The sequence below is a fragment of the Balaenoptera musculus genome, chromosome 6 (assembly GCF_009873245.2).
Source record: "Balaenoptera musculus isolate JJ_BM4_2016_0621 chromosome 6, mBalMus1.pri.v3, whole genome shotgun sequence".
NCBI classification, from domain to species: domain Eukaryota; kingdom Metazoa; phylum Chordata; class Mammalia; order Artiodactyla; family Balaenopteridae; genus Balaenoptera; species Balaenoptera musculus.
Window position 1 is genome coordinate 59,234,066 of NC_045790.1, and position 26,276 is coordinate 59,260,341.

Here is a 26,276-nt window from a genome sequence, read left to right on the forward strand (position 1 = left end):
AGATTTAGACATTCTTAAAACTGAAAATCTTCAAAACTGTCATTTATGATTTAATATTATATCTCTATTCTCCTTTATACTTTCCATTCAATTGTATCAAGCCAAAAATTAGAAAGAATGCAATGGCATTATAGGCGAACATAACAAGTATAAAAATTGCAACAATTCACTTGAGATTTTTTATTACAGTTATGTCTACATAATATTGGGAAAAAACCTATATAGATGAGAAAGCAGCTGAAGGGCAAAATCAAACTCCTGGCTTTATTTAGATGCAGGCATAACGTCTTTCAGATAAAATATTTGTAGGTGCCACAGTCAATCAAGATTTCAATAGAAACCAAAGATGAAAGCATTCATGCATAAAAGGCAAGTGTGATAATTATGATGTTCAGACAAGATAATGGAAAATATCCGAGGCTGCTTTTCATTTTATGTATCAAGTGCTGCCTTGACCTAGACAACCTATAATGCTCCATCTCATTTACTGCATTATTTTATCATTTTAATTACTTAGCAGAACTCAATTAATTTGGCTGGCATCTGGTCAGCAGATAGAAATCCTCCACTGTCCTATAGGGTCTTTTCCCTGAATCATTTCTCAAAATAATGCTGCAAAAAGTTTTCAAAAAACATGCAATTGAGTTTAAAGTTCTCGTTCAACCTTCAAGTTTCTTAACCTCTTACTGATTAAGCAAATGGCATCCATTTTCCTAGAATGTCATTTTCAGACAGTTTACGTCAAAGTGTTTACAGACAGTTTATAGCAAAAACTTTAGCATGTGAGTCCATACCGTAAAATTTACACTGGCTCCATTTTAAAAGTCCTCTGGCAATGAGGTGAACAGAACATGGTAGAATAATTATCACAGGGACGAGGATAGTTCACAGCATATAGATTTAGCACAAAGTTCATTGCCAGGGTATTTAAGGATTATGGTAATCATTTTCTAAGCTGTGCTCTAATCTGTTATCCAGAACCAGGATTCACCCACCTTAATATTCATGAAAATAGTCCCTAACAAAGTTCAAGATTACAATTACATTGCTATTATTACTATAATGTATTACATTATGAAAACACTAAGTCTTTATAGTTATTAGCCTGCCAAAATTATAATAATGCGTATTCTTACAAACGTGATACTCTAACTCTAATTTGGAGGAAAGTAACTTTTAGATATCATTAACAATTTCTGTTCAGAACTGTCAAGTCAAAGGACGGGGTTTCTCAGTGTCCCCATTTCATTATTAAATGAAAGCATACATAATGCAGGAACAAAATTCCTTTTCTACTAGAAGGCAAACCTAACATACCAGTGAAACTTAGATCAGCACCTGACTGAAAAGACAATGCTCCCTGAGGATTCAATTCTGAATAAAGGCATTCTGAATAAGACATTCTGTCTTATCTTCAGTTGTCACTCAGTGGAACTCCACTTTCCCCTGGAAATAAGTCACTACCAGTCTACGTCGTCCTTGGTTAGGGTGGCTAGCAAAACAGCAAAAGAGGGTAACAGGGGGTAAATATGATTCTCCTCCCTTGCGGGAGCAGATGAGAACAAGGTTGCCTGGCGTATCTTTAAGGCAGGGAAGAAAAGTAGAAGGTGCTCTCTGTAGATACAAGTGGTAACAGAGTGAAAGCAATTGATGAGTTCCCAGAAGAATGACTCAACCTGGCCCTTAAGAAGATGGACAGGGTTGAGGGAGGCGCAACTGCATGAAGGCAGTCAAAAGGTACAAACTTCCAATTATAAGATAAATAAGTACTAGAAATGCAATATATAACATGATAAATATAATTAACACTGCTGAATGTTATATACGAAAGCTGTTAAAAGAGTAAATCCTAAGAGTTTTCATCATAAGGAAAAAAAATTTTTTCCATTTCTTTATTTTTGTATGTATATGAGATGGTGGATGTTCACCAAACTTATTGTGGTCATCATTTCATGATGTATGTAAGTCAGATCATTATGCTGAACAGCTTAAACTTATAACGTCTATATGTCAAGTACATTTCAACAAAACTAGAAAAAGAAAAAAAGAAGATGGACAAAGCCTTAAAAAATAAAAATTCAAGTTCCAGTAAAGTATGTTTAATTTTAACAGTCTAAGAAGGCATACAATATCATGCTCATCCAGTTAGCTGGGGACATTCACCTTCATACTTCAGGCACTCTCAGGCCCAGGGGGCCAAATAAAAATGAGGGGGTCAAAAAAGAGATTTAACACAACCCTTTGGTGAAATGATATGGCAACATGAAAAGTACTCATAAAACACCTACAGCCCAAGATGCAGCATCAGTACTCCTTGGAATTTATCCCAAGGGTACAACTAAAGGAAGAAAAAATATTATTGGCACAGTGATGTTAAGTACACTATATAAAAGAGAAAAAAATTTGGAAATAACCAAAATAGGTTAAGTGCAATCAGTTGACGAAAAGCTAAGCAGCCAACTAAAATAATCATGAAGATTATGCAACTGGGAAAAATATGCACACATTAATGTGAAAAAATTAAAATTACTCAATGAGAGAAATACTTAAATGCCAATAACTTGAAAAGAATAAAATTAACACAGTGATATCCTACACTGTAAAAATATTGGTTTGGCCAAAAAGTTCATTAGGTCTTTTCCGTAAGATGGCTCTAGTAGCACTTAGTTGTCTTTAACTTCATTCGAAACAATTTTGTTAGATTGTATTGTGACAGCTGTCATATCAGGAGTGCATTTAAAAAAAAAGCTTATCAAAACTGGTGAATTTTTGTGTAGCCATTTTAATATTGAAGACGGAAAAAAAAAGCAAAATTTTCAGCATATTATGCTTTATTATTTCAAGAAAGCTAAAAACACAACTGAAATGCAAAAAAAAGATTTGTGCAGTGTATGGAGAAGGTGCTGTGACTGATTGCACGTGTCAAAAGTGGTTTGCGAAGTTTCGTGCTGTAGATTTCTCGCTGGACGATGCTCCACGGTCAGGTAGAACAGTTGAAGTTGAGAGCGATCAAATAGAAACATTAATTGAGAACAATCAACGTTATACCACGCAGGAGATAACCAACATACTCAAAATATCCAAATCAAGCACTGAAAATCATTTGCACCAGCTTGGTTATGTTCATCGTTTTGATGTTTGGGTTCCACATAAGTTAAGCAAAAAAACCTTCTTGACCGTATTTCCGCATGCGATTCTCTACTTAAACCTAACGAAAACGTTCCGCTTTTAAAACGAATTGCGACGGGTGATGAAAAGTGGATACTGTACAATAATGTGGAATGGAAGAGATCATGGGGCAAGTGAAATGAACCACCACCAACTACACCAAAGGCCGGTCTTCATCCAAAGAAGGTGATGTTGTGTATATGGTAGGATTGGAAGGGAGTCCTCTATTGTGAGCTTCTTCCGGAAAACCAAACGATTAATTCCAACAAGTACTGCTCCCAATTAGACCAAATGAAAGCAGCACTGGACAAAAAGCGTCCAGAATTAGTCAACAGAAAACGCATAATCTTCCATCAGGATAACGCAAGACCGCATGTTTCTCTGATGACCAGGCAAAAACTTACAGCTTGGCTGGGAAGTTCTGATTCATCCACGGTGTTCACCAGACGTTGCACCTTCGGATTTCCATTTATTTTAGTCTTTACAAAATTCTCTTAATGAAAAAACTTTCAATTCCTGGGAAGACTGTAAAAGGCACCTGGAACAGTTATTTGCTCAAAAAGATAAAAAGTTTTGGGAAGATGGAATTATGAAGTTGCCCCCAAAATTGCAGAAGGTAATGGAACAAAACAGTGAATATGTTGTTCAATAAAATTCTTGGTGAGAATGAAAAATGTGTCTTTTATGTTTACTTAAAAACCGAAGGAACTTTTTGGCCAACCCAATACCTCAAAAACAAAAAACCTATCTAGATGAGAAACAGAAAGCAAGTTTACCTTGAGCTAGTCTTTCCAGTCGTTTTCCATGCTCTGGGGGTATTGCATACCTAAAATTTTAAACACAAATAAAATTTTAGATTTATAATTGTTCAGCTAGTATCCTAAGGACATCTATTCCTAAATAATGTTATGTAAAAAAAAAAGTCAACCCCAGGGACTTCCCTGGTGGCTCAGTGGTTAAGAATCTGCCTGCCAGTGCAGGGGACATGGGTTCAATCCCTGGTCCCGGAAGATCCCACATGCTACGGAGCAACTAAGCCCACGTGCCACAACTACTGAAGCCTGCACGCCCAGAGCCTGTGCTCTGCAACAAGAGAAGCCACCGCAATGAGAAGCCCACGCACCACAACTAAGAGTAGCCCCCACTCACCGCAACTAGAGAAAGCCCGCGCGCAGCAACGAAGACCCAATGCAGCCAAAAATAAAAAATATATAAAATAAATAAATTTATTTTTAAAAAAAAAGGTCAACCCCAAACTCCACTTAGATGAACTAAGCAGAGATTAGAGAACCAAACACAGAACTGTATCTCTTGGACACTAAACAGAAGAAAAATAAACTTAAATCACCTATTTCAATGTCCCAGCTCACCATTCCAACCACATTTTACACATTAGGGAACAAAGGCCCAAGGCCAGCAAACTGCTTGGACAAGGGGCACCTGGCCACAGCATGGAGTTTAGAACCTCCCTTGTAACACTCACAGCACCCCAGCGATCCAGGGCTATTTTTGGTTGTATATTTTTTGTTTTGCAGTTGGTTAGTTTGGCCTTTGTTTTTAAGCAAAAATTTTTTTTTTTGAAGTTTTTGTTTTTTTTAATTTATTTATTTTTGTCTGCGTTGGGTCTTCGTTGCTGCGTGCGGGCTTTCTCTAGTTGCGGCGAGCGGGCACTACTCTTTGTTGCAGTGTGCGGGCCTCTCATCGCGGTGGCTTGTTTTGTTGTGGAGAACAGGCTCTAGGCGCGCGGGCTTCAGTAGTTGTGGCTCGCGGACTCTAGAGCGCAGGCTCAGTAGTTGTGGCGCACGGGCTTAGTTGCTCCGCGGCATGTGGGATCTTCCCGGACCAGGGCTCGAACCCGTGTCCCCTGCATTGGCAGGCGGATTCTTAACCACTGCGCCACCAAGGAAGTCCAGAAAAAAAAAGTTTTCTTTAAAAATAAAAACCTTTTAAAATGTTTTTACTGACAAGCAGGATAGTACATGAAATTATTATAGTAACATTTGTATCTCCACCAAACCTTTCTAAGAACACTGTACTTTTCAAATAGATTTTAAATAAAAATTTACCAGCCATAAAAAAGGCAGCTTTGATTTATTTCACAATTATGTGACTTCTAAAATCTTGATTATAGAAAAAAGAATTGTTGGGAATTCCCTGGTGGTCCAGTGGTTAGGACTCAGTGCTCTCACTGCTGGGGCCTGGGTTGGATCCCTGGTTGGGGAACTAAGATCTGCAAGCCATGTGGCACAGCCAAAAAAAAAAAGAAAGAAAGAATTGTTCACCCTTAGAAAACAGAAATTCGTCTTCAAGTATTACTCATTTCTAGTTCCTGGTGTTTTCAAAAGTTACATACTTGATTTTATTTACTGTGAACTTACTAACAAATTTTAAAACAATAATCTCAAGTTAAATGATCATTTCATGTTTTTTTTTTAAAGGAATTCCTTTAGTTTTTTATTTTTATTTTTTTTATTTATTTATTTTTGGCTGTGTTGGGTCTTCGTTTCTGTGCGAGGGCTTTCTCCAGTTGCGGCGAGCAGGGGCCACTCTTCATCGCGGTGCGCGGGCCTCTCACTATCGTGGCCTCTCTTGTTGCAGAGCACAAGCTCCAGATGCACAGGCTCAGTAGTTGTGGCTCACGGGCCTAGCTGCTCCGCGGCATGTGGGATCTTCCCAGGCCAGGGCTCGAACCCGTGTCCCTTGCATTGGCAGGCAGATTCTCAACCACTGCGCCACCAGGGAAGCCCCATTTCATGTTTTAAATAAGAATATGTTACTCTTCAGACCTACATTTGCTGTTTACTAGCTCAATATATATTAAGTACAAGTTAACTTTTTTACTAAAATAACTTCTCATTTTACTTAACACCACACTTGGTTGCATTTAATGCCACTGATAACATATGCAGAACTTAATTGGATCCGTTGTAACTAGGCAATTCTCTAAAAGAAAATTCAACCATATATCCTGTTGCTTCAGGCACTGTTAATGAAATTATTCCAACTGAATTGGGAAGATAAAATTTTAGCATAACTAAATGACAATCACCCAACGTATATTTATACACTGGCCACTTCTCAGCAATTTTTAATCCCTGGTTTATGTTGCCAAATATACCCAGAAAAGGACACACACACACACACATACACATACATGCCCCAGACAAGCATAACATACATGCTAACACATGCACGTGTATACACACACAGGCATGCACTCATGTAAGGGTTGGACATGGAGATATTTATATCTCCAGGTTCACTTTTTTAAAAAAATGGTGTCAGAGTTAAAGTTCATTAACCTGAAATTCAACCATCTGCTCACAGAAAACATAATATAAATGTATATATAAACATAAATATAAGGATAAAATATACACTTGACATAGTCTTTCAATTGATCTTCACAACTCTATGACAAAAATCACATAGCCAACACATAGTAAACACATCTCTTAAAAGGGTTCTAGTAAAAATTCTCTGGAGGCTAATCATCAGAAAGATTTTTTCCATACATTATACATTTATCAAAAATTCTTTAAATTAGACACATGACTTATAAGGCACTGAGTGTGTCCCCTCAGTGCAGTTTGGCCTTCAGGTCACTAAGTTGTAACTGACCATTACAGGTGGGCGCCCACCTTCTGTTGTACCCTTCCAAACTATCCTCCATGGTGCGCCAAAGTCATCTTTGCAAACTACAGATCTGATCATGACAAAACCCTGGGCCTTCAGTGGCTGACTTACCTGAAGGATAGAAGCTGAACTTTTTTGCAGGGCACACAGACCTGCAGCAATCCTGACACCTCTTCAGTTGCACCTACTGACCAATGTCCCAATCAAATCCTGCTCTTTGGTTTACCAAACCACTTGAATGCCCTTCCAGTGTCTTTGTTACTTTATACCTCCACTACTTTCCATCCCCTATTTCTGGGATTTACACACCCTTACCATCCCTGTCCGGCCAACAAAACCTCCACTCCTTTTTCTCCACTCAGCTTGAGTCACCCCCAGGGAGAGCTCCACACTCCTCCTTTTGCTCTATCAACCACACAGAAGACAGGTTTCCACCATGGTACTCAGAATTTAATTTTTTTACCTTTCTGCCTCCCTCTCTCCTTTCAACCTCCCTAGGGGCAAGGACCAGTGTCTCTCGTAGAACAAAGCACCAGAAAAGCAGATGCTCAGAAAGTATGTGCTGACTTTTGTGGCTCTCAAAATGATGAATCATGTTCCTGACCCTCCAGGATGGAAGATGTGGAAGGAGAGAAAGGATACAGCAAGAAGAAAAAATCATGAAAGTGGGAAATTGTAAGAACAGGTAGGAAATTATATAAGCCAATACCTCATTTCCTAATTACAGGGTCAGCCTGGCATACTCAGGATCAACTCTACCAGTTTCAACTTCCTAATCCGTTCAAATACCTAATTCAATCAAATCTTTCTCCCAGGACTCTATACTTTTAGTATGGTCTCCCCATTTTGCCTTGCCTTATCTTCATCCCCCCTGGATCTTACACTGTGAAGGACAAAGTGTGCTCAAGGTAGATGGGCAGGACTGGGGCACTTAATTTCCACTTAAATGGCATGGGGCAAAAATAAGTTCCTGATATAACTGCCCTAAAAACTTAGCTCCTATGAATGTAGCAGCCAGCAAAGAAAAGTACCATCTAATTTCTTTATAAAAAGAAAAAAAAAAGGGTAATAAATACAAGTCAACCAGAAAAAAGTTCCAGCTTCATAAGAATATTAGTATTTTTCATCTAAACAATTTAAAAAATCAATATAAGCAACTATCAGAATATAACTGAAACAGAATGCCCTGAACGAGAGCAATCATAGGGGGGGGATAAAAGCCCTTAAAAACCTGAATCACTCGTATGCTTTTAAGAAGTTTGAAATCCTGCTGCTCTAACATACAAGGTTTTATTAATTTCTGTCTTCTAGTAAATTCTACTACTTCATGGAAACATTAAACAATTCTCAGCATTTATTTGGAAATAACAGCATAAAAATACTGCCTACTTGCCCACCCATCTGACTGTTTCCCATCAGCATTTAGACATGCTTATCTCTTCTGCCTCAAAAAAATACCTTCTCTGGGCCCTTCATCCTGCTACCACCCATCTATTTTCTTTTCTTCCCTTTACACACACCACTTCCAGTACTTGCCTCATTTTATCCCATTCACCCTGGAGTCCAGCTCAGTCTGGATCCTATTCCCATCACACTCAGTTATGACTGCTTGGACAAAGGTTGCCACGTTGTTTGGTCTTTACCTACCTTGTCCTCTCTGGAATTTTCAACTAGCTCCTTAAACACTCACTTCTCTTGAGTTTGATGATTTAAGTCATTTCCAGTGCTTTTCTACCTTCTGCTCTTGCCAAACCTACCTTCTGGCTGCCTAACGTTCCCCAGGGCGCCATGCTTTAGTGCTTCCACATTCTTCCCTAAGGGAACCACCTTCCCTCAAGCCTTCAAGATCACCCACATGTTGCTGAACCATATCATATCTCCATCCCATGTGTGTCCCTCTGAGTTCTGCACTTCAAAAACCAACCAGCTACTGAACAAATCCATTTAGCAGCCCTCAAACACAATTTGTCCAAAGCTTAATCCTCCAGCATCTTCAAGACAGACCTGCTTCTTTTACAGAGTTCCTCATCTAACTGCCCAGAGAAACGGAATTTGTCGTGGTTGTACTCCCCTATCTAATCAATCCCCAAGTTTTATGTGTTCCACCTGTTACTTATACAAGAGAAATCTCATGAACCTGTCTACATTTCTCTATCCTAACTACAACCGCCTTGGTCCAGGCACCATTCTGTCACACACATCATTACAGCAGCCTCTTAGCTAGTCTTCAGCCTTACCTTCTCTAGTCCACGTAGCCAATCAGTTCATGTCACTTCCTTCACTTGTTTAAAATCTATCTGAAGCAGGAATTGGTGACTAAATAGAGGCAAGCTAGAAGGTCCGTATGCATAGGGGTTTATTACAGACAATTAGTGACCTCAGTCAGGGGAGTTCTAATTCTATGGCTCTGACCACCTCCTAGACTTTTCTATGAAAGTATCCTATCACTTCAAAAGACTCACAACAAACAAGATCAAATTTGTGATTTCCCCCCTTAAGTTAGTTATCTCCCCCAGCTTCCCCATTGCAGTTCAGAACTCCATTTGCCCTTAGCATCCCATACTGGAACTATCAGAGTCACCCCTTCTTTAATTTGTCATCCTCTGCCCCCACTGCCAGTCACAAGTCCTATCCACTCTACACCCTCAAAACCTCATATCCACCTCCCTGCAGCAAAACCTCAATTCCAACCCTGATCTGCCCCAGCTAGACCATTACCATAACTAAACTGTCTATCTCCTTGGGCAGCTACAGACCTCATATCACTATCATAGGATAAAAACCTTTATTCCTTACTGCTTGGCTTTCAGGATGCCCCCCCCCCACACACACACACAGTTTAGCCACAGCCACAAATAGCAGCAGTCCACTCTCCACAGTTTGGACTATGAATTATTCTATCCCTCACAGGGGTTTTCTGACCTCACTCCTCACCATAAACAGCCCCTCCATTCTGCTTCAAATCCCATCTTCCCAAGCCTTGCCCAGATTCCACCTCCTCCTTGAAGCTTTCTCTGACCACTGGAAATCTCGGCAATCCTACCCCTTTTCGTCCTCCCAGAGCCCTTCCGTTATATTTCTCATGTAGTATTTATCATCTACTACTTTCCATAGCTAGCTGCTGTGTGGTGTGCATAAATCACTTCTGTCTGGAAAGGCACTGAGTTCTGTGAGGGAGAGAATGCTTACCACCACCCAGAAATTTTCAAACAGATTATCCATTTTAACCTACCTTTTATAGTGAGTGTCTGCTTTACAGCCAAGCACTCTATTCTGCGCCACCACTGCTCAGTTAGGCAGCTAATTCTTAATTCTTTGAGGATATAAATGTGTCTCACACTTCTTTGTGTCCTTTGAAAACCACCAAATAAGATGCCTACCATTGTATACCCTCAAGTACACACTGGTGTGCTGAAATTATTAACTGTTCATTTAACCTTTAGGACAGTGTTTTTGTTTCAGATATAAGGAATATTGCAAACAGTTCTGCCAACATTAAGAAACTATGGGGCTCCCTGGTGGCGCAGCGGTTGAGAATCTGCCTGCCGATGCAGGGGACACGGGTTCGAGCCCTGGTCTGGGAGGATCCCACGTGCCGCGGAGCAACTAGGCCCGTGAGCCACAACTACTGAGCCTGCGTGTCTGGAGCCTGTGCTCCACAACAAGAGAGGCCGCAATGGTGAGAGGCCCGCGCACCGCGATGAAGAGTGGCCCCTGCTTGCTGCAACTAGAGAAAGCCCTCGCACAGAGACGGAGACCCAACACAGCCAAAAATAAATAAATAAATAAATAAATAAATAAATAAATAAATAAATAAATAAATAAATAAAAAGAAGCTATGAATCACTAATGAACTATGAACACGCTAATTAGATATTTACAGGGTTGTGTTTTATTTAAAACCAGAGTCTTTTATAACTAAGGGGGAAAAAGATCTAATTTGAAGGCCAAGGAAAACAGAATAACCCCAAGTACATCTTTGGGTGGTTTTCTCATAGACCTAAAATGATGTTATCCTGGTGATTGTAATACAAATACTATCTTTAACTGAATAATATCAGACAGACATTTCGAACTGTCAGTAGGTAAAGCTGTATTTTTCAAAATGTACTAGATCCATTCCTCTGATTCAGGCTTTCTCTATGAACTGGTCTCTGTACTTCTCGTTTCGAGATATGCTCAGTCCATTAGTCTATCAGAAGTGTTTACCAGCACTACTAAAGGGTAACTCCTATTTCTCAGATCATCCCCCAGGGGCTCCCGAATATCTTTTGGGAGCCCTGGGGCTATCACAATGTACTTAGAAATCAATGTCCTCAGCTGTCCCGCTACCCCTACCTTTGTCACTGTGCTGTCTCACACAGGCAGCTGCAGAGGTCCCTGGCCACTGGCACCTCCCACTGGCCCACTCCCACCACACACCCCCGCCACCCTGTGACATTAAGGGCTGTCTTACCAAGCCCAGGGCCACAGAGGGGAGATCCCCTTCCAGGTCCAGGCCACGCTCAGGTAGGTCAGTCCTGAAACAGCACTGCCCTCTACTCCGTTCCCCTAACGGAGGTTGTGTGTGAAGTGGCCCTTTCCTCCTCCTTTGTATATTTCCTCTTCTTCTTGCTACTCAGTCATCTCCCATGAAGATTCAGGCTCAAGTCCACAAGGATAGTTTTCTGACAAACAGCAACTCTAAATTGACCCTCCCCTCTTTTACTTGCATAAGCACGTGTGCCTGATTTGCTTTCAACAGTTACTAAAGTGTTGAAGGCTGAGTGAAAAGACTATCTGACCAATAAACATGATTATATCGCTTATCACAGCCACCATTTATCAAGCACTTTTAAGATGCCAAGCCTTGTGCTGAGATCCTGTGATAAAAGTTCTCCTACTAACACCTCCATTTTACTGATGAGGAAACTAAGACTTAGAGGGATTAATTTACTTGAGCAAGGTCGACGACAGAGCTGGAGCCCAACCCCAGATCTGACTCCAAAGCCCAAGACATGCTCTCCAGACCCATATTCCATTCCTGTTTCCTCATCAATCACAGGAAGATGCCAAGAAGAAGGAAGTGACAGGTGCTACCAAGTCTGTCCCTCCCCAAGACATACCCACACCCTTTACAATGATCACTGCAATCACTGCAGAGTGATCCAACTTTTAGAAAAAAAAGTTTTCTGTCTGCTAACAGGCCAAAGTTCCAATATACACACAGAATAGTTCTTCCAGCTATCCTTCTTACATTTACCCACTTTTAAAATTCACAATTGGAAAAAAAAAAAAAGTCACTAGCCTTTGAAATTAAAGTTATAGTACACACCAGGCAAATGATAATGACATTTTAAATATTGATAAAATGCAGATACAAAGAACAAAGTCATCAAACCACTACTCAAAACTTTTCTTTAGTTCTTGTTATAAAAAACTTCACGAATCAAAAAGCAAAGTGCCTAAATTATATTTCACAAAACTCAATATTTCTGAAGTAATTTACAATATACTTTTTTTTTTTAATTAATTAATTTTTATTTTTATGGCTGTGTTGGGTCTTCGTTTCTGTGCGAGGGCTTTCTCCAGTCGTGGCAAGCTGGGGCCACTCTTCATCGCGGTGCGCGGGCCTCTCACTATCGCGGCCCCTCTTGTTGAGGAGCACAGGCTCCAAACGCGCAGGCTCAGCAACTGTGGCTCACGGGCGCAGCTGCTCCGCGGCATGTGGGATCCTCCCAGACCAGGGTTCGAACTCACGTCCCCTGCATTGGCAGGCAGACTCTCAACCACTGCGCCACCAGGGAAGCCCTACAATATACTTTTTAATCAAGGCATGTTCCTGTGTCAAAAAAAGGCTGAACAGCTATAGATTTTATATGTGTGATTATATTACATTTTCCCATTACTGATGATGTTAACAAGTTTTACCATTTGTTCATTTATTTAAGTTTAAGCATTACTATTTTATACTATGAAGTCTCATTAGTTAACTGTGGAAAACAGAACACTGCTTACTTCATTTTCAGTTCTTAAAAACAGATGAATGTGAGAAACAGAACGTGTGACTGTAAGGGATGCTTTGGTAGGTGCCCAGACTCTCCTTTTCTGGATGAGGCCCTCAGCACCTTCACCAAAGGGAGGATCCTTGCCCCACATCACGCTCACCCAGGGTCTCATTCCCTCCCCCAGGATCATGCCCCTGGCGAGGGAGGGGATGGTGGCCCGTATGCAATGAATGGTCCAAGCCTGAGTATTAAGGCCTGGCCCTCTTGCCTCCATTCGAGGCAATTCTGAAGGGCCCTGCCAGGTCCAGAGCTGCCTCTGAGATCTGCCCAGGGCTCGAAAGCAGTCAACTTTCCCTTCTGCCTAGTCCTGCCTTCCTCCCTCCCCAAGGCTGCTGCTTCCAGCACACAAATCTGAGTCTCAAAGTTGGCTTTCTGAGTGACACAAGCTACAACAAACAACTACAAAGAACATATTTGTAAGGAGGTGTCTCTTAAACACCAGTCCTGAAAACAGAAGCTGGGCGTCTCTAACTATGACCGGAGGACAAGGTGTTTGAACTGAGGCCCTACAGGGACACCATATAAAAAGCCCCTGAGGAAAGGAATTCAGCCAGAGCTTGGCCTCACCCTTATGCCACCTGTGGCCCATTTCCGGACAGAACAATTAGATGGAAAAAAAAAAAAGTCTAGCAGCCACATCTGTAGACAATCATAAGTTAGGCAACTGCGGCAAGAAAAAAGGTATTATAAATTATTAGTTGATATCACCCATAAACAACATAAAAGAAATCTTTACATCTTAATACTGACCTCTCCAAAATACTCAACAGATAACATATTCAGTAGCAAAGTGATTTTTCAAGTACTGGATGATCAAATGACTGATTTTCTGTTTTCCATGGCACCCCCCAGGGCCCCAGGGTTTCTTGAAGGTACCTCAAGGAAGGAGTTGGTAAGGGAGAGGGTCCCACCAAACACATTTCAGCCAAGTCAGCTCTGCCTTTATTTTCAATTTTGTATAAATTGCCCTTCTGAAGAAATTTTCAAATGGAAAGTTTGAGAACCTCTGTGCCAGGCCAGTGTTCTCCAAAGTGAGGACCCATCACAGAAAATTTTTTTCTGGCTTATGCATGAATATTCTGTGTAAGATTTGAATTCATGTAAGATTTGGATTCCAATAAAATTGTGCTAAGAACAAGTGTTCTGCTACTGCTAGAAAATAAAGGGGAGGGTGGGGGTACTAAAAGCTATATTTCTAAACTGTAAGTTTCATGAAGACCATTCTGTCCTATTCACCATGGTATCGCTAACACCGAGCCCAGTATCTGACTGGTGGGTGGCTCAATAAATATTTAATGAACAAACAGGAAAGAAACAAACAAACAAAACCAAAAGTCACCAAACACAGATGCAATGTTTTACAGGATCAAGCATTAATAAAACAGAAACAAACTGCCACTTCCAGAAGAATCAAAAATATAGTAACTTCAAAAATTGGTAATAAACAAAAACATGCCTGTAAGAAGCTATTTGTCCATATCAAAAATTTTCAAATCCAATATTTTCCCAATGAAAAACAAACTTACCTTATACAGAAATCTTCGGAGGGCAGTATCCTTTCCAAGTTATCATTTATTCAAAGGATACTCGTACCATCCATGAATAAGATAAAGTAGCTTAAAGAGTTCCACTACAATTGGCTTACAGAGTTTTACCACAATTATCTCCAACAAAGTATTGAAGCATTTTCAAGGAGATTTCCTGTGATTGATGTTTAATCTTCAAGGGAAAACTACCTACACAACCACTGTACAGTTGGAAACCTCTTTGAAAATTGAGAGTCTTTCAAAAGTGCACGTTACACAAAGCAACCAAGCTACCCAAAGACAACTCAAGCAACGTGCAAAAAACAAACAAAAAAGGTATACAACCTTAAATTTAAAAAAAAAGAAGTATTCACTTATATGTGGATTTTTTTAAAAAAAAGATACCAATTCACAGAAAAAGAGATCAGACTTGTGGCTACCAGAGGCCAAAGGTGGGGAAACGCGGAACTGGAGGAACGTGGTCAAAAGGTACAAACCTCCAGTTATAAGATAAATAAGTACTAGGGATGCAATGAACAACATGATGACTATAGCCAACAATGCTGTATGATATACAGAAAAGTTAAGAGAGGTAATCCTATGAGTTCTTATTACAAGAAGAATTTTTTTTCTTTTTTTCTTCATTTTCTTTTTATTGTATCTATACGAGAAAATGAATATTAGTTGAACCTACAGTGGCCATCATTTCACAATATATGTAAATCAAACCATCATGCTGTATGCTTTAAACTTACACAGTGCTGTATGTCAATTCTTTCTCAATAAAATTGGGGGGGCGGGGAGACAGTAAATAGTCACGTGTTTCTGCCAACACCTGACATTCCCTAAATGATGTTAATATTTACTCAGGTGGGCTGAGAGAGGTAACTTATAAGAGCGAAGATGATGACGGCAACCCATCTAATTCAAGCCCTTGTTGATGTATAATGCCTTGCCAAAGAACATTCACTTTTCAAGGAAGATTGTTAAATGGGCTTTTTTTGGTCTCTGGTCAGAAGATCATTTCAGAGATCACACAGTTGGATGCTATGTCCTCTCAGAAATATATGCTATAAAATAACATTCCAGAAGCTTCGTGCACGAATCCTTAAATAAAGAAACCACGTATGGAGCCCCCACAAGTAATCAGTCATTTGGAGGAAGGGAAGAAGGGGTGGACACAACATTTGGCTATATTAAATCTGGAGTGTACTGTCTGTGGATTTCTCTTAGGCAAGCTATCAAATCTGTTATTATCGCTGACAATCAAAATATAGTAGAGTGTCTAAAACTTTCTAACAGGTTTTTGTAACTTCTAAAAATTTCCTATACATCTGGTCAGTTCTATACAGGGCATCACACAAGATACATGACTATATTATTTTATAGGCTAATTTTGTAATATTTACCCATAAGAAACCAAAAAGAGTATTATAAAAAGATCAATAAAGACTGAAAGAAGCATGCCGCACAGCCCCCTGGGGACCTAGTGGTTAGGATTCGGCACTTTCACTGCAGAGCCCCGGGTTCGATCCCTGGTCGGGGGACCATCCTGCATGCCGCACACCATGGCCAAAATACAAAAAGTAAAAAAACTAAAAATAAAATTAAAAAAAAAAAGCATGATGCTGTAGATATGTGATATACAAGTTAGCAGATCCCAAAAAACAGAAGCAGAATCCTGCTTCAATAATTAAACAAGCCTATGAGCCTACGGTGGTGCCTGGCTTGACAAAGGTGCTGTGGTGGTGCCCTCAAGATGCAGCAAGTCTCCTTGTGGAAACAAGACCAAAACACACAAACCAATGAAAAAAAGAGTTCTGAAAGAACAGGACATAAAAAAGTGGTAAGGGCTTCCCTGGTGGCGCAGTGGTTGGGAGTCTGCCTGCCAATGCAGGGAACACGGGTTCGGGCCCTGGTCTGGGAGGATCCCGCGTGCCGCGGAGCAGCTAGGCTCGTGAGCCACAACTGCTGAGCCTGCGCGTCTGGAGCCTGTGCTCCGCAACAAGAGAGGCCGCGATAGTCAGAGGCCCGCGCACCGCGATGAGGAGTGGCCCCCACTCGCCGCAGCCAGAGAAGGCCCTCGCAGAGAGGCGAGGACCCAACACAGCCATAAATAAATAAATAAATAAATAAAAATTAAAAAAAAAAAAAAGTGGTAAAACTGACTATTAGTACAGGACATAATAAAGTGGAAAAACTATTAGATACTGTGACTATTTAAGTCACGAGAAAAGAGCAATTTTGGTTCAAGTAGTCAGAAAAAAACTTAACAAATTATAGATTCTTAAGTTTCAAGTCCAGTGTAAAGATTTATTTTTGCCAATTGCCTCTACTTTGGGTAAAAGTTACTGATCAATTGCTAGAAATGCTTTTAATAAGTTAAACAAACATACATTTTAATAACTTTAATATCTTAAATATATATATTCATTCCATCTTAAGGAAATAAGCCCACAGGACATCTTTTCAAATCTTACAGAAAATAAGTTAAGAGCCAGTTAAAGTAACTGAATCAGCCTTCCTAAAATTTAAGCAAATACTTGAACATTTATTTGGGATTTTCTTTGCCTTATATCTGTAGGAGACATCGAGTTTTATTCCCTTCGTGCAGCATAATTCAGGTAACAGCACTCTTCTTCTTAATGGGGAACCATCTCCTCCAAACACAAACATGTAATTCTAATGGGGGCTGCCATTCTTCGTGCCTCTGCCCTCACTGCCACAGAGGCAGGCCTGTGACCCAAGCCAGGACAATCCCAATACCTTCCTACCCTTGGCCTCAGTGATTTAAACAAGAGATTGGCATAGAATCCAAGCCAGGAGATTCCATGGTCCCTCCCCAAATGGGGCACCTTTCCTTTCTAGTAATACAGGGAGAAATATATGAACCAGGGAGAAAAATGAAGGCAACACACAAAGAGAAGTGGGGCCCAGGATCCAACACACCCTGGCAACTTCCAAGGGTTCCAGATGTTTCTGACCATTCATGGCTATGTGAGCCAATTAAATTCTTCCTTTTGGCTAAGCTGATTCATAGTGAGTTTATATTTCAAGGAGCCAAGACAATTTCAACAAAACATTCTCGATCCAGAGACATCCAATGCAGACATTATTTTTTAAATGGATTAAAAAAGGTTCCAGGGCTTCCCTGGTGGCGCAGTGGTTGAGAATCTGCCTGCCAATGCAGGGGACACGGGTTCGTGTCCTGGTCTGGGAAGATCCCACATGCCGCGGAGCAACTGGGCCGGTGAGCCGCAATTACTGAGTCTGCGCGTCTGGAGCCTGTGCTCCGCAACAAGAGAGGCCGCGACGGTGAGAGGCCCGCTCACCGCCATGAAGAGTGGCCCCCACTTGCCACAACTAGAGAAAGCCCTCGCACAGAAACGAAGACCCAACACAGCCATAAATAAATAAAAATAAATTTTAAAAAAATAAATAAATAAAAAGGTTCCAAATAACATGAGGAAATGCATGAAAATTAAAGTAAAAATTAGTTGACCCGAAATACTGGAAGAGTAAGGATTGTGTTATAGCCTTCAGAAGTTAGGCTGGTCCCCATCCTAGCAGTTCTTATCTGACAGGTTTGATAGACAAAGCACTCTTAGCTCTCAACAGGAACAGACTTGCTTTTTCCAAAACTTCATTTGAGGGGACTGAAAGTAAGCATCTAATTGAAGAATCATCACCCATTCCCTAGAGGAAGACAAAATCCTCAAGGTAAAACTCGTTCTTTCTAAAATGTGGGGTTTTCTTTCTGATTTCAAGTAGATTTCCCAGGGATATCTAAAGAACAAATCTGAAGCAAACGAAGCTGGGCCAGTGGTCTCTCCCACTCTCAACTCCAATGGTTCCCCCATCCAAATAACTGCTACCAATTATAACAAGATTAGAATCTAGCCACATTTCACCCTTCTGAAAATCTCTTTTATGCCATAGTTTTGTCCCAAAGTATAAGAGGCTGGTTTCTCTTTTGGTTCTGCAGAAAATCTCATTAAAAGAAAGTTGATGGTATAAACAAGAAAAACAGGCACACTTTCTTCTTGCCTGTTCCTTCACCTTTACTCTTTCCTTTTCTCTTTAAATCTATGAGAAGAGTCAGACAAATAAAAGTTAAAAATCCCAGCTGCAAGACTCACTAAGCACCAGTCTCAGAGTTCTTAGTTTACAAATGTGGCCAAAAAACACCTACCTGAAACATCTGTTGTCTGGATTACCTGAAATGATTTCTTAACATGATTAGCACAGTTCCCGGCACACATAAAAGGTACACACTAAATGAAATGGAGTCACCAAAGATAAAGAACATACTTCACCATCCTAGTCAAGACCTACACCTTGAAAAGTAAGCTGACAAAGAATGAACACATTTGGGGTCACAGAAGTAGCGTTTATAAATCCATTTGTAAGCCTACCTGCAGAAGGGCAATCAAAAAAAAAAAAAGCTGCTTTCCTATATGCTCAAGTCAAAGAATAATTTTTATAAAACAAATATTAAGTAATAAATATTTTCTACAAAGTGCTATCTAAAAGGCAATATTAAACAGTCTGAAAAGGAGGAAGAGAAATACGGAGGAAAAAGATAAGTTAAGCAATATAATTTGTGAACTGCTATATCTGCCACAGTAATTAGCAAGGTTAACAGCACTAATGCTTGTTTTCCATGAACTACATAGTATATAAATTTGCATTAACCTTCTGATTTTTCCCTAAGAGTTACGGATTTGATTCAGCAATCTCTTTTCATTTAAAGGGTTTTCTGGGGTTCTTGTAGGTGGTGATGGTTGTGGCTTTAAGTGAAAGAGTAGCAACAAGGAAATAGGCATCCTGAAGGAATTTACAAGCCCCTGCTATGCTTATCAGGGGTATCAAAAGTACTTAACTAATATAAGTTTAGATTTTCTGTATGAGAACCCACAGTCGCCAATCAGTTAGTGAAAAGGCATTACATCTCATCACTTCAGGGAAATGAGTGAGATTTATTTTCAAAATCACAAACGCTAGACCTCACTGACTTTCCTTAAAAAACTCGGTGCTGAGCAGGGGTCTTCAGGACTCACTGTCTGGACTGCAGGTATGTGTGTGTGCACCAGTGTGGTTGTGTTTTATCTCCAAATCAGGCTCAGGTCTAACTAAAATATTATCCATCTGATCAGTAAAAATTTTTGCTTCCTGTTATCTCTGTACTCTCTTTCTTCCTACAAATACGGCTAGCAGCTGAGTACAAAATTAATACCATATTTCTGGGGTATAGTTCCAATTTTTTAAACCTTTTTAAATAATATTATCTCAAAATATATACATAGATATGCCTAGAAGTGATCAAAATAACTTATGCAATTAATTTTATTAATACTTCAATTAAAAAATATTTATAAAAGTCTATTTTTCTTTGTTTTATTTTTATTTTATATTGGAGTATAGTTGATTTACAATGCTGTGCCAGTTTCAGGTGCACAGCAAAGTGATTCAGCCATACATATACATATATCTCTTCTTTTTCAGATTCTTCTCCCATATAGGTTATTACAGAACATTGAGTAGAGTTCCCTATGCTACACAGTAGGTATTTTGCTTATTTAGAGGTCATATTTCTCTAGGAGGAATAATTAAAACCAGAAGCAAACCATTGTTAATTCCTAGAGTATTTTTTCTATACAAACCATCAGAAGGATACAGCTTTTACCATTATTCAGTTAGTCTTAACATTTCCAATTAGAATACATTAATGAGTCTAAACTTACTAACCTGATAAATCAACAACCGGAGTTAGTATTATATGTTGTTAATTCAATGTATCATTAAATAGTATCAAGTTGTCCAATCCCTAGAGTAACATTCCGCTCCAGGTGTTTAAAGGAAAAAACCTCAATAAGGAATTCCTTCAGTAAGACCATTCATTGAACAAATACTTGAGTACCCACTGTGTGCCAAGCTCATGCCAGATACCATTGCAGGCACTGGAGACACGCTAGTGAGCCAGACAGTGAGGGTCCCCCTTTCTGGGAGCTCACACTGTAATGGAGAAGATGTACAACAAACAAGCTCAGGTCAACTCGATGACATACAATTCATTTGTTCTTTTAAAAAGACAGCCCTGAATTCTAAAATTCAGCAATAATCAAATATTTATTTATAAGTAAAGAGCTCCTTCTCTACCCCAGGAAGGAAGGAAAAGGAAAAACAGCAAGAAGGGGTAAGGGTGAGATGGGAGGGAGTGAATGAATGGGGGGGGGCGGTGGGGAGAAAAGAAGGGACAGGCTGAGACAGACACCCAATGCGAGAATCCGCTCTCGGGCTTGAACCTTGCTTCTAGCTTATCGCGATTATACACACTGCCAAATGTTCTTTTGCTTAAATTGGGTTTCTGTCATTTAGAACAAAGAATCCTTATTAATACAGGATCTATAAGGTCTTATACATAAGACATGCAATATATATTTGTTAAGTAAACGTATGAAATGTTAACATCCATTGAGCACTTACGATATGCCAGGAGCTGTGGTATACGCTTTGTATTTTATTTAATCCACACAACTACCTTACAAGGTGGGCACCAAACCATGTGAGTATTTTAGGAGAGAAAATGGAGGCATGGGGGTTATGTAATAATTGTCCTGGGTGATATACTAAGTAAAAAAGCAATGCCAGAACTCAAAACACAAGACTCTGGTGCAAAAACCTGTGCTCTTAAATATTACACAGCACTAAACAAATCGATCTAAAGAAAAAGCATGGAACTAAGTTTATATTATTATACTGAATAATCTGACACTTCCTTATTGCTACATTTAACAAAATCGCACAGCTTACTGAATAAAATTTAGCCAAGTCCAAAATGCTGCAGCCCATCCTTAATTTTTCTAAAAAACATCCAGGAGAAATTTCTTTCCTGATTTTAGACCTTTCATAGCTTAAGACATGTCCTTTTAAACCTTACCTTTCTCATTCTCTACAGAGTACTAAATCTGAAAGTAACTTATTCATTATGTTTGGACATGATCTCAGAAAGAAAGATTCAAGGCACCATCTAAATTCTATTTCCCCAGCAATTAACCACTACCACATGATGCTTGGGAAAGAAAATTATATTTTGCTTATCCTTGAAACTCCCACTCTATCATATACAGAAATACATCATGCCAAGTTCAGGCTTTAAGTAATTACTTTGACCAAAAAATTATTTATTTTTATAATGTTATTAAGACGATAGTAATTATGAATATTTGTATAGTTCTTTACACTTTACAAAAGACTTGTATACACAGTATATCCCTGGACCCTCCTAGAAACCCTATTAAGTAGATAGAGAATAAATCACGCCTCCATTTGGCAGTTAAAGAAATTCATGATGAAAGGAGTACAGTGATTTGCTCTAAGTCATTCAGCTGGTAAGTGACAGATTGGGATTTTAAAACAGGTCTTCTGGCTCCAAAGTCAGTATTAATTCCCAGAAAATAAATATGTTACCACCGACTGCCAAAGCAGTTTTCTATCTGCCTACTTCAAGCTTTCTTTTTTCCTTAAACCTTCATGCCAGAAATGTTTAAATAAATCATTAGCTCCTCTAAAGTCTCTTCAGTACGAACCCATGTTCATGAACACTTAACTCAGCAAAATCTGCTACATGTTGTGCACGGAAAAGCATGTCTCACGGCTTCTACCTGGAGCCAGGTCTATCAGCAGCTACTCAGATATCTCTGGAAACTTGGTGCTCTTAACAGTTACACTTGAGACAAGAGTCTTTATAGAACATTTTATATATTATCTTGTCTTCCCTTGAACAGACTGATCCAAAACAATTTAAAATTCTCTTGATTCAAAATGAGAATTACTTACAGAGCATCAATCCTATAGCCAGGCCCTGTGTTAAGTGCTGATGATTCAAAGGCAAACACAGCCCCGAACTTCAAAGCAAGCACAGGAAAGGGCCAGCAGGGGTGGTCACAACCCCTTGAAAGGTGCAAAGGCAGATGTCTAAGGTGGGGCAACGCATGGTCCAGGAAGCCTTCAGGCAAAAATCTATGGAATACTCGGGCAGAGGACAGTAGTGCAGTCATGGATGTAAGGAGAGAATCATAGGCAGTCTCTGCAATAATCGCACCCAGAACTTGGTGCCTGAGAGAACTGAAGAAGAGAAGGAAGTTGAAATTAAATGCCAGACTATAAGACCAGAGAGGAGGAAGACACACTGCTGGGGCCAGAGATGTTAAGCATGAGAGAGGGCACCCCTGGAGAAGAGTAAAGGTAACTCAACAAGGAGAGGACACCAGGGACTTCCCTGGCAGTCCAGGGGTTAGGACTCCATGCTTCCATGGCAGTGAGCACGGGTTCGGGGAACTAAGATTCTGCAAGCCTTGCGGAGCGGCAAACAAACAAACAAATGAACAAGGAGAGGACACCGGAAAAGGAAACCAGTGCAGGCATGCGCGCACACACACGCAGAACCTTACGTCACCTTGTCATCCTCTCACTTTGTAGATTAGGTAAAAATATTCCAATAGTTGTGATCACACATTACAGAGCTAGAGCACTGGAGAGCATCCTGATTAGTCTTGCCCTTTTGTGAGTGAGGAAACTGGTCACAGAAGTACAGTTCTTTGCCCCAAGCCACACACGTCAGTGGCAGAGTAAGGACTGGAGCCCTGATCGCTGTTCCCTTGAGTCTGAGTCTGCCACACACATTTCAGTGTTTGCATGAATTTGTATTGCTTCTACCACCTTTCAAAGCTGACTTCAAATATGTTATGATGACTACTGAAGTGAATTTTAATGATAATAAAGTTTACCTCAAAATTATTTATGCTGCGCTAATATAATTGTTCATAAATCTACTGGGAAACATCCTTAGAGTCATTTATATCACTCTTGTCCTACACTAGTTATCCTAGTAAATGGAATGTAGATTAACTGTCATAATTCACTGCTATGTTTTATTTTTTTATCATTATAAATAATGGCCAAGGTTAAAGATAATAGTGATATTATAAATCTACTCTTAATGCATATAATGGAGTCTATATGCTTAAAAACTAATAGAGTAACTAAATACAGAAAATATACATTCCAGAGAGAAAGAAATACTTTGGAATCCAGCGTACCCATTCTCACTCATAAACAGTGGTGCTCTCTCCCAAAGACACAAGACTCTATAATCAGTCTTATCCCAGACAGAATATTCTCCTCTAAGCAATCTTTAGGACACGACAATCCTTGTCCCGGGTGGGGGGGAATCACCTTTCTTAATAAGAAAGGAGAGACTTCATTTCGACTCCTCCAATATTAAAAACTCAAATTAATGTCCTAGGCATTGTCATGAATTTCTCCAAACCTACAGGAAAGCTTTGCCACTAACTTTTCAGATTTTTTTTTTTTTTTTTTTTTTTTTGGCTGCACCACACGTCTTGCAGGATCTTAGTTCCCCGACCGGGGATCCAACCCGTGCCCCCTACAGTGGAAGCACGGAGTCCTAACCACTGGACTGCTGAGGAATTCCCTAACTTTTCAGATTTCTTAAGGGAAGTATAGTATATAGTTGCCTATAGACTAGATTTCAGCAAGATGTTGAATCTACCAATTTCACATAATTTTATCCACAACAAAAGAGAGGATTGGAACGATCATGGGGATAACTATGCAGCTAAAAAACTGCCCAGGAGCCTACACATTGTTTACAATATTTCTCTGAGCCTCTCAAAGCCAAGTCCCAAAAGTACTAAAGGATGACCCTCCAACAGACTCTACAGTGGGTGCTGAAGAAATATGACAGACTCACAGGTTCTAAAGTTTGTGCTCACAGCTGGTCCTCGACAAACACCTTGTAAGGAATTATTTCTTTGCCCCATTCTGTCACCAAAGACTCTCTAGGTCCTAGACCACCTATTAAAAATGTTAACGTTTTACTTATTCCATTAAGAGAGCAGAATGCTTAGAATTTATCAAACAAAATGTGTAAGTAAAACACTGTTAAAAATAAGTTACACAGCTTCTCACTAACTTTTTTCAGATCCTAAAACTCCATAGCAAACCAGAAAATACCTGGATTTCTCTTCTATGTCGTAAGAGCTTTGCCCTTGCTCCTAAAGCTTTCCTGCTGATTAAATGTCATTTTTGATCATTATGAACTTTTGCTGTATTTGAATTTGCTGGAGAAAGCTTACAACTTCACACTTCGCCAAATGATAAAACCTCAAGGGCAACTAATGGCAAGATGGGGATAGAAATTATACACTGTACTCAACACCTAATCAGCAGGAGAACTTGAAAAGAGGTCATTATCTTTAAACTGGAGGCAAGAAAGCTACTGGGTTAACACAAGCACCTGAAAAGCATCCTATCTTGTTCCAACAGAATACCAGCAGAAACATCATATTTCCTGGCTTGTCAAGTAGCTACTTCATATGCTTCTGTCTCTGAATTATTCTGCATGTATGTGTACTTTACAAAATACAACTGATATTGAAACTCTCCTAAGACTAAAACCCACAAAAACAAGTTTAAACGTGAAACTGGCTGACCACAAAGGACTCCAGGGTGATTGACAGACTAATAATTACAAATGTGTAATTATTTGATGCATTACATATGATGCATTACATATGATGCATTCTACAGAGCAATAAATCTTAAAATCCTTGCTCAGAAAGATGAGGAAAGAGGCTCACAAACACAGGAAATTCCAAGTTAAGAACACATATTCACATTAACTTATTCTTTTCCCCACATCCATCATCCAAAGAGCGATAATAGGCCTCCTGATTCATCCCTCCTCTCCCTCTAGCCACCACATACTAAATGGAACTTGTCATTTATTCAGAGGGGACTAGACCAGAAAATCATTAGGATTACTTGATACTCTACATCCGGGAAGTCGATTTTCACTCCTAACTGCTGCCCGCATACCTTCCAGCAAATCTCAGAGAAGTAAAGATGCCAAACAAATTCTTTCTTTTTTTTTAAGTTATTTATTTTATTTATTATTTATCTTTGGCTGCATTGGGTCTTCATTGCTGCACGTGGGCTTTCTCTAGTTGCGGTGAGCGGGGGCTACTCTTCATTGTGGTGCGTGGGCTTCAGTAGTTGTAGCACACAGGCTCAATAGTTGTGGCTCACGGGCTCTAGAGCGCAGGCTCAGTAGTTGTGGTGCACGGGCTTAGTTGCTCCGCAGCATGTGGGATCTTCCCGGACCAGGGCTCGAACCCGTGTCCCCTGCATTGGCAGGTGGATTCTTAACCACTGCGCCACCAGGGAAGTCCCAAACAAATTCTTCGAGACTAAATACCTATCAATCCATGGCCCACAAAAGTGGTCTACAGGCAATTTTAGATATACAAGTCACCATTAGCTTTATGGTTTTGAGCAAAACCCTAGGCAGAGTGGAAGACTCTGTAATAATTGTTACAGTCAAAAAAACTTTCTTACAGCTCATATAAATCTGAATCCACCAGATAAAGGGAAAAAAATTCATCTTCAATGGGTTCATATTGCCCAAATTTCAAAACTCCAAAGCAAATGAATATTAAACATGTAACTTACCAAGACTTGGGCTCTCCAAAGTGGAGATAATTAATGCTGTAGAGGTCCATATCCTCGGTGTGCCACGCAAATGTGGTTTTCCACATGCCAAAATAGAGATAAGGGGTATTTACACCCTCAATAGAAATACCGCACTCTTCCTCAACCACATCCAAGACCGTGTTTAGGTGAGCTATGTTCCATTCATCCACACCCTGGAATCAGGGGAGAGAGAGGAAAAAAAAAAAGCAAACATTAATAAACTCATAAAGATAACATTTACTGCTCAAACCATCATCTGCCAAAATTATTACACTGTGTATTTTAATTCACTTAGAAATAAAAAATAAAGCAACAATTATCCAAGGCATGCACGTGCGTGCGC

At 39.8% G+C, this 26,276-nt stretch overlaps 1 protein-coding gene across 6 annotated transcripts in view; it reads right to left on the reverse strand.

Annotated features, from left to right (window-relative positions):
• The window catches only part of KDM4C (lysine demethylase 4C), a 410,124-nt gene that overhangs the window by 299,614 nt on the left and 84,234 nt on the right, over positions 1 to 26,276 (reverse strand). For all 6 annotated transcript variants that reach the window (XM_036854785.1, XM_036854786.1, XM_036854787.1 and 3 more), the window contains 2 exons: positions 25,913 to 26,106; positions 3,945 to 3,994 (listed from right to left, as the gene is read on the reverse strand). In XM_036854785.1, the coding sequence (XP_036710680.1) occupies positions 3,945 to 3,994; positions 25,913 to 26,106 (244 nt within the window). The remainder of the gene's footprint in view (positions 1 to 3,944; positions 3,995 to 25,912; positions 26,107 to 26,276) is intronic.